General features: G+C 38.7%; 1 protein-coding gene and 1 long non-coding RNA gene across 3 annotated transcripts in view; both read right to left on the bottom strand.

Annotated features, from left to right (window-relative positions):
* Positions 1-5,673, bottom strand: part of LOC128889314 (uncharacterized) — a 6,653-nt gene extending 980 nt beyond the window's left edge. The window contains exon 1 of the long non-coding RNA XR_008460421.1: positions 68-5,673. This is a non-coding gene — a long non-coding RNA (uncharacterized LOC128889314). The remainder of the gene's footprint in view (positions 1-67) is intronic.
* Positions 5,674-5,686: 13 nt separating this feature from the next.
* Positions 5,687-9,265, bottom strand: part of LOC128889306 (uncharacterized) — a 314,808-nt gene continuing 311,229 nt past the window's right edge. Inside the window, exon 9 of one of the 2 annotated variants that reach the window (XM_054146841.1) lies at positions 5,687-8,202. In XM_054146841.1, the coding sequence (XP_054002816.1) occupies positions 7,971-8,202 (232 nt within the window). In that variant the 3' untranslated portion in view covers positions 5,687-7,970. The remainder of the gene's footprint in view (positions 8,203-9,265) is intronic. The other variant, XM_054146842.1, reaches the window with a different exon arrangement.

Genomic DNA, 9,265 nt, shown 5'->3' with positions numbered 1-9,265 from the left:
TCTCTCTCTCTCTCTCTCTCTCTCTCTCTCTCTCTCTCTCTCTCTCTTTCTCTCTCTTCTCTCTCACGCATACACGCACACGCACTGTACATTTTCGCGACAATGAACAAAAGTCGCCCGGCGCTTCTCTCTTATTTTCTCTATATCTCTTTCAAAACATAACAAGCGAACGAAACGCTCCGTTAAATATAACTACATTCACATTTTTCTTCTTTCGATAAATAATAATAGTAATAAATATTTGCCGAAGAAACTCGTGCCTCACAGTCACACTTCGATAACTATCGGTATATAGTTCTTCAAAAAATTTGTTTCCCACGGCCGTCGGCCGTATCCCGCGATTTAAACGCATTAACTATCTTTAGTCGCTAATTTATCGTACTCGTCCGCCCGTCGCTAAAGAAAAAGAAGTAGAAGAAACGATACACAGAGCGTCGATTAACATAGGCCTCTTTTTGTCATAGTTCACGGCGTATCGCTCACGCGGTCCTCTGTGTCCATTCGTCGCTCGAGAAAAAGCAACGCAGGTCAATGTTTTGTTGGATTCGCAATTTCGTTCTACCAAAACGAAGAAAAATAAAACAATTTCATCTCGACGCGAAGTTTGTCAATTCTCTCCTAATTTACTCGCGCCAAAATATATACTCTCCCGAAGGAGCGGATCTCAAATTAAAAACACAGATTGAACAATGATTAATACAGGTCGATAAAAGGTCAGCTAACAAAATTAACGTAAGACAAAATTACACATATAAAAACAGAGCTATGAGCTATTCTAACCGACTCAAGGTACTGATAAATAATTAAATGTCACAAGAATTGTCACACACAATCGATAATCGAATATATACACAAAACTGAGGAATGAGAGTTGTACAATCCATTTCTTCCCTCGATCTCAACGTCCTACCACCATAGAATGCTCGAAAACGAAATTCAGACAACAAAATGGATTTCGTTAGAAGCATATCTCTCTTTCTCAACGCGCAACGCCTTTTCCACGAGCTCGCGGCTGTCCGAATCGGCGCAACCCTCGTTCCAAGATTCGCATAAATATTAAATAATGCGCACGTTGACGGTTATCGTACAGCAATAGTTACCGGTAAGGCGTATGTATAATTATTTACAATACGGAAAATATACAAAGGACGATCAGCACTACAGTATATATACGTACTCTCGATCATAAAGACGTTTGATTCTTGCGTACATTACATTACTGAGGTAAGTCTTTACTGGTTTATAAATTTAACCTCCTGGTTGGCGCATCGACGCGCCGCTAAGAAAGGACAATAAAGCTTCCCCCTAGCGTCGAATCGATCTATGCGATCGATTTCTCTAGGTCAGCCATATGCAACCAAGTTCTCACGAGCAAGGACACGGCAACCCCGCCAATGTACATTTGATGACGTGCGGAGATTTCATGCACACGTCTGTGGATCTAGAGGGATTAACCCTTTGAGTTCCATGGGAAATTTTCATAGATATCCGAGAAATGACGGACAATTTTAATGAGTTATAGCATTTACAGCTTCGACAGCAGCAATATATATCGCCCCTTGGCACTTAAAGGGTTGAACGTGAATATTTCCACTCAAACGTCCATTAATGGTGGCACTGGCCCTTGCTCGTCAGAATCCAGTCGAATATGCCTGCACTAGGTAACAGCTGCCAGGTGAAATTACATTCCACTCCGCGGCTACCAACTTGGGCGAAGGAATCGAGCGATAAAATTAGAATTGTCTTATCTTTAAACGGTCCCATTTTGTATATAGCGATGCCAGCCGTTTGCCCGTTTCCCTTCGCACGATCCACGAATGTCTCGACACTCGTTTCGCTCTAAACGCTTTCTTTCCCTCGTTTCTTTCTTCACTCCACCGATAGAGCTTCATCGATCTCAAAAATCGTCGTCCGCGGCCGGTGATATGTCTTTCGCCACTGATCGCAACGGAAATCTACGAATCCGAGACTTCTTGGTCTTCCCGAGACTCGAAGCGTCTCTACGTTTCCGTTTTGTGGCAGAGATGGGCAAAATGTTTAACGAGGTAAAAATTAGAGTTTTAATTACGGATTGAAATTATATTTCACGCTGAACGAAGTCTTATTCGTGTAATTGCTCTATCGAACAGCGAACAAATCACATTGTGTCTTTATCCGACGTTTATTGTTCGAGCTTGCCCATCTCTGTTCTGTGGAAGGAAGCGAGACTTTTGAATTTTACTGCCTACGAGGAGAGACCCGTCGACACGTCCGTCTTGTCGCGAGCTTTTGATTAGCTTTGATGTAACGTCGTTGATAAGAGGCGCGTGGACAACCGAATCGGTTAGTGAACTGAAAACAGAAGTCTGATGTAAGCACGTCACCTTTCGCCTTTGTGTCGCGGCGATTACTCGTTGCTACGGGAGAATTAAACGGTAACGTCTCAACACACTCGCACATTTTCACGTGATCTCGCACGCCGTAAATATTAGTGGTCCTTGTATTTAGAATTTTAGTGAGTTTGATCCGACTAACTTAATTTTATGCCAACTACTCGCGCGGAGGAATTTAATCTCTGGGATGTTTCTAAATACTAGACCAAACTTTGAGAGCATGGCAGACTCGATCGCCTAATTTTTACAACAAAATTCTACAAATAATTGTAGAAGTTATTCGAGTGTACGAAATTCTTTAGCGATGAAGTTCTTTACAGCTACATGTTAGAGGAAATAACTCAATTAATTTCTGATTCAATAAATTTCTGATAATCTTTGATGAGTATATGATTTGGAAGTGTCTTAAAGAATTTATTTAGAAATGTTGGCGACGCTGGGCAGATGATATACAATTCAGAATTTTATGAGATGGAATGCTTCCTTTCAGATTAAACTTTGAGAGCTTGACAGACTCAAGTACTCAATTACTCAATTTTGCCAACTACCGATTCATAAATGTCAGCACGAGTCTATAGACATTCTCATAGACTTTCTTAGCTATGTGTCAGAGGAAATACTTCAATTCAATGAATTAGTTTCTCAAATGTATCAGAATTTCGTAGTCTGACTAATTTTTATAAAATTCAGAATTCGATGAACTGAACCACTTTCTCTGATACATAACTTTAGGTGTCAGACATGCTATTATTCCTCGCAGGTTCGAAATCAAGCTCAAAAACTTTGGTTAAATATTTTACAAAACGCTCTGTATGAGAACTAAAGAATGCATCTCTTTCTCCAAAAGCGGCATCAGTTGTCAAGCGATAGTTCACTGAACATGATTTTGGTCCACTGTGCTTTCGAATATTTTACGCGGTAATATTATATTACGAAACCTCCCAGGCCTTTTGATAGTAAAATGTTCAGACTGGTTACTGAAAACAGCCTGTGATGTGTATACAAATTTTCTGTAACATTCGATTCCTCTTCGAGAAGCTTGACTATCCTCTTTATAAGTTTACATTAGCTTTAGGTAGCGTTTCTATTTGCGCGTGGCTCGAAAGTTTCCTGCTCATCTCAGCAGTTATAGGTAGCAACGAATAATCGACAGTTCGCGAATAAAATTCGAGGACATATGCCTCCGAAAGCCAAAGTGACGAGTTGAAAAAAGAATTCGCGCAGCCCTCTTTGTTTCTTTTGATACTTGCATCTTCTTTATTGTCTGTTTGTGTATTCAGACCTACCGAAAGCTATGTCGCTAACGTATTGCTTACCAAAGATTCTCGTGTTCGATTTTCACAGCAAAATGCATCAGAGATGGGCAAAATTCTTATCTAGATACACATAATTAAATAACGATCTTAAAATGAAGAATTTTCTATGCGTTATTTATTTAATCAAAATTACGATCTGAATAATAAAATTGAATTGAACGTCACATTAAGTGGAAGCTTATCCGAATACCGGTCCAATGGAATCAACCTTGTAATGAAATCGTTATCATTCGATTAAAATTCTGCTCATCTCTAGCATCGACTGGTATGAAATACGTTAATCGAAAGCTTCACCGGGACCGAAATATTTTGTCATGGACAACCGGTGCTCGACTACTTGGTCGGTCAACTAAAATATCCGTTCAATACTCGCTGTGTATATCCTACTAACTTTTAAAGATTTGCTCTGTATTGTTTTTGTACATATTTATGCGTACATGCATGCAAAGGAACATATCTCGTGTGTCTCGGGGATAAATTGTGCGACGGTGGTGTTGCGTTGCTTTTGAATGTTCGTGTCGATACAAAAATAAAGGCGAGGTACTCGGTATCGCACGTTCGAGATCGAATCGCTGAAGCAAAAAGTGGAAAAGTGTTTTCACGAAGATCCGTCGATACCCCGACGTTTCTCTGGGTGTATTCCTTTCTTTTTTTTTTCTTTTTAAATCCTTTTTCCTTTTCCTTGAAATGAAATTGACTTCAAGCTATCCGAAAGCCCCGTCTCGTTCGTAATTCATCGCGTATCGATTACAATTCTAGATTCTTAATCGGGCGTTTCTTATGTACAATCTTCGTTTCGTATTTTTCGTTCTTCGTCTTTGTTTCGTTCGTAGAATATCGAGTCGCGGCATCGATAACGCTATTATTGTTTACCATCTAAGGAATAGTGTTACAAAATCGTTAACGCGGATCAAAAAACACCAGTCTCGCCGCTGGCCAGGGTTAAAAAGGATCTCAACGTGTCGAGACTGCTTTGAAATATTACAATGCGACACGATGACGTCCCAGTAAAAGAATTATTCCTTGTATACTTATGTATAGCCATCTAAAAAATGATTGATTGGGAATAGTATTCTCTGTGTAGGTACCGTGACGTTGATTCGTTCGCAAAAATATTCGTTTTAAAACTACCTGCGCGCTCGTTTCGTTTTGCAATCGCGAGCGACTTAAAAATAATACAGAGTGACGCGTTAAAAGGTGTATTCGTCGTTTTAAAACGGCGCCAGTCGACCGTTTCTAATCTGTTACGTTACGCGAGACTAAGTCCGGGATATATAAACACCCATTGTTTTCCTCGCACACCTTATGTTTGTAAATGTAACATTCGAAACGTCACTAGCTCGTTAGAAACTTGCAGGAATTCTAGGCGAACCAGGGGGCTCGTTCGCGCAACACTTCTGAGAATATTAGTTTTTTCTATATCTCGAGTATGCGAGTTCAATACGCTCACTTTTCTACGTCTATGTTCGACAGACACTCGTCAACTAATTGTAAGATTTCTCGTTAGCTATGTAACTACATGTTGGTTTTTTTAGAAAAACTTTCTGTATCACTTGCTGATCTCGATTTTGGTACAGAGTAGATTCTAAGTTATTTGTCACACTTTTCTCGGGAAAAATGGTTAAAGGTCTGGCGCTGGTTAGTTGTTCTCTTTTGATCGTATTCTGCATATTTATATCGTGGATTGTTAGAAAATAAAAAACTGACAGTGATTAGTGACGGTTGAAACTAAAAAGGTAATAAATATAATTGAATGGAGGAAGCGATTGGGAATAATTTTTGTTCTTGCTTTCTAATGTAGCGGAACACTGGTAATTCATTTTTTGTAATATATTGACAGGTGAAAAGATTTGTCAGTAGCCACTAATGATTTCAAGTAGAAGATACAGTAGTAGTCATTCTTATTAAATGTGTTCCTTCGATTAATAAATATTTTTCTATCGTTATGAAGGTGCTACTATATATTATTTAAAATAATTGAAAAGTTATCTCTACGAATCAAAATCATCTAATTGACGTCAAGCCTTTAACAATTGTTCCTTAGAATTTAATTAATTTGTGACAATGGTTTCCTTTGCACTTTTTATTTTGCTGTTGAACAGAACGTGTAGAAATAAACGAAATTTGACCTCAAACTTTAATGCCAAATTTTAATGATAAGTTTCCGTTATATTATACTCGCCAATCACTGAAACTCGCGACGAATAACTTTCTAACAATCTGTACGTCTGCCACACGTATAGTGTTCCAACATTTCCTAATTGAATTTCGAATATCGCAATGACATTATTACAATTCCCTACCATTTTCCTGTTAACAATAATTTCATAGTTTCAGAAACGCGTCGAGTAAATTCTTCAAATATTCTTAACAAATTAAGGATACAACCGATTCTATTAAATTTTAAGATTTAAGGTATAAGATTTACACGAATATTCAGCAATATCTTGCTTTTTTAACTATTAAAGTGAATCAGAAATTCGTTTCGATCTTTCTTGCTTCTTTCTATGTTCTCCTTCAACCAATATTCGAAGTGAATAAAAGTATTTAAGTTTTATATTATATACACCATTTTTGTAAATCTTGAATTGCACTTCAAATGGTAAATAAAACAAACTCGTGGGACGCTGATGTATTTAAAAAATGCTTTGCAAAATGTGTAAGTACACAAAATTCTAATATTGTATGTACATTTCTATATGTTTTCATAACAATTTTATTTCGATACAATTACATGCATTTTTGTACACGATTATTTTTAATTTATTTTATTGTAAGTTTGATGTATCTCATTTAAAATAGTAATTTCCGTCTTCTGTCAAAGCTTGAAACACGTATGTCATTACATTTTGTTCTTATGGACTAATGTATTAAGTCGATTCAGTTCTCAGGAAAAATAATTTGGAAATTACTTGGTACTTAATGCCTTTCGAAACATTTTATTAATACTTTTGATCACTATTAGTATTCTTCATCAAATGTTCAAATAGAGAATTGATCGAGAACAAACATAAAAAAAAGAAACAATGATAGTGCGAAGGGATAATTAACGCACGATATGAAAGAACACTTCGATATCTACACAGTGGCATATATAATACAAAACTTATATACTTTTATTTAGTTTAAACAATCGTTAAAGAAGAACATAAAAAAGGGGGAACTTTCGGTTCGCCCTAATAGTACACTTGATTGCGAATGGTCAATTTTTCCACAGGGAGTTCCAGCTATTGAGGAACAATGCTTGATAGGAAAATGGTGTCCTCTACAATTATACACTCTAGCAGCGAATGGTCGTGATGAGATAACGACAAACTATCCTATATCACGTCGAGAAACATCTCTCGACCGACTTTCGGCCAATAAAAATCCTCTGTAACTCAATTGCATCGTGCCTTTCGTATTCCTACTCTCTTAGTCTCTCAGTCTCTTCGATCACAATCGATTGACCACCCCTTCCCTTGATCGTCCATTAATATTTGTTCCCGTCAGACAAAATCCCTTAGCATCCTCGAGACTCCCTCTGATGCTCACGGAAGAATTCGACCTCTCCCCGCTTATGTACAAAAGAAAACCCGCATCGTGGCATCGGAGAAACGCTCGTCGTCATTTCCCGGCACGGTACGCTTTCTCCATCATCAACAACGGTGGCCCGATAAACAATTTCCGAACGAAACGTTCCGTTATCTCTAAACATGAAAAATCTCTCGTTACCCCGACAGGAACGATATATACAAATCAATTCCACTTATCCTACGTTATTTTCGCATCCGTCCACGTCTCCCTCTTGGTTGCAATATATAGTTTCGGTTTTCAGCTCGAATATCGAGCACAGGTAAAAATTCGCAGCATTAAAAGCTACGCGACGATCTCGATATTCTCGCTAATTGATACCATGCTGGCGAGGAACACGGTTACGTTTGTTAGTTTGTATTCACTGCGGCGAAAACAACGTAGAACGAGTACGCATATCGGTGAGTCGCTTGGACCGAACCCCTTGACCCACCATCCATTTTGGGCCAGCGCCATAGACGGGTATAAATTCGCACGTGGGCTTTCATACTGACTCGGCTTTTATACTATTCATATTCAAGCCGAGACGTGCTATGAGTGTCGCACGTTGTAGGTCAAAGGGCCAATCGCAAACGCGTCGAGCGTCAGGGCCTCGATGGCCCTGATCTCTCGTAAAAGTTGCGTCTTCGAGGACACGTGTCCTAGATGGCAGCAAATCCTTGGAACAGCTCGTCGTCGCGACCTGAGCTGGTCGGAGGGTGGACACGGATCATCGACACTGCTTCTGTTCGGCTGTGACGGAGTTCAAGGTCCCCACGGACTTCTTCGACGTCCTCTTTCCTTCTGGCTTCGAAGCTCCGCCACTCTCGGAGCCCTTGGTTCCTGTCACCCTGCAGGACCTGCTGGTGGTTTTCTCACCCTTGCTCGACTCCGGCACCTTGTCCAATTCAGCCATCGCCTCCTGTATGGCGTTCTCCAGTTGCATGTTCAATTTACGACTTCTAGAAAAAGAAACGGGGCACACGAAAGAATCGTGGCGTTAGTCCTGTGGAACACCGTGGCTGGATACGGTCTCGGCAAGCAACAGCATAAACGTGAGATACATCTAGGGTTGCGCTACTCTGTTACGTCACTACTTTGCTCGTCGACGACGAGCGACAACTGGTATTCGTCAAGTGTTCGGAATTGGATAATTAAAGGTGGCATGAATTTTGTTCGTTGCACAAATCGATTAACTCCATCAGTCACATCAAAATTGTAACATTCCTGACGATTATTTTTTGGCTATCCGTTTTTTTTTTCATCCGTTAGATGAAAGCTGCATCTGTATTTATGCATTCTACAATATTTATTTGAATTTATATTACAAAGGGAATTTTAAAAAACATCATATTTAATTACATGTGCTATTATGAAAGTAGTTCAAGTAAAGAAATCTAAAATTATTGAATTTCTCAGTTATTTTGTATTATATCACTCTGAATTGTAATAATGTATGAATTCAACCTTTTTCACAATCACGGTCACATATATTCAATTCTAACAATGTTTCATAAAATATTTGATCAGACTAATAACTTGAGATATAGTTGGAACACTTTTCAAGTTGTTACTTGTGATATTTCAAGGATAGCAAATTCGATTCCGAACACTTGTGCAATACGCCTTTCACGTGAATCGATAGCCATACCCATCGAATCAATTGTTGGTCGATCGAGGTAAGAAAGGAACGAAATACCCTCTGCGGGCCAATCAAATAGCTTCTTTATCTGTAACTTGAGAAATAGACGAGATATTGACGTTCTTCGAACACAGATTACTTGTTTTGCAGAGCTTTTAGCCACGCGTTAATAATTTCTACGTTTTCGTGAAACCTTTCGTTTTGCGAACAAAGAAAGAACTAATCTGTTATGAAATATCATTTCATCATTTTATCATTGCACAACTATTTCATTTTCAAAATCCAGAGAAATTAAAATTTCAAATGAACTCGCGCCACTGTATTGTACCACGTCCATTTCTCTTGATTAATATCTTGCACATGTACATCGATCATTTTACATC

The sequence above is a fragment of the Hylaeus anthracinus genome, unplaced genomic scaffold (assembly GCF_026225885.1).
Source record: "Hylaeus anthracinus isolate JK02 unplaced genomic scaffold, UHH_iyHylAnth1.0_haploid 11997, whole genome shotgun sequence".
Classification (NCBI taxonomy): Eukaryota; Metazoa; Arthropoda; class Insecta; order Hymenoptera; family Colletidae; genus Hylaeus; species Hylaeus anthracinus.
The sequence above is the reverse complement of the archived record's forward strand: the minus strand, read 5'-3'. Positions and strand labels throughout refer to the sequence as shown.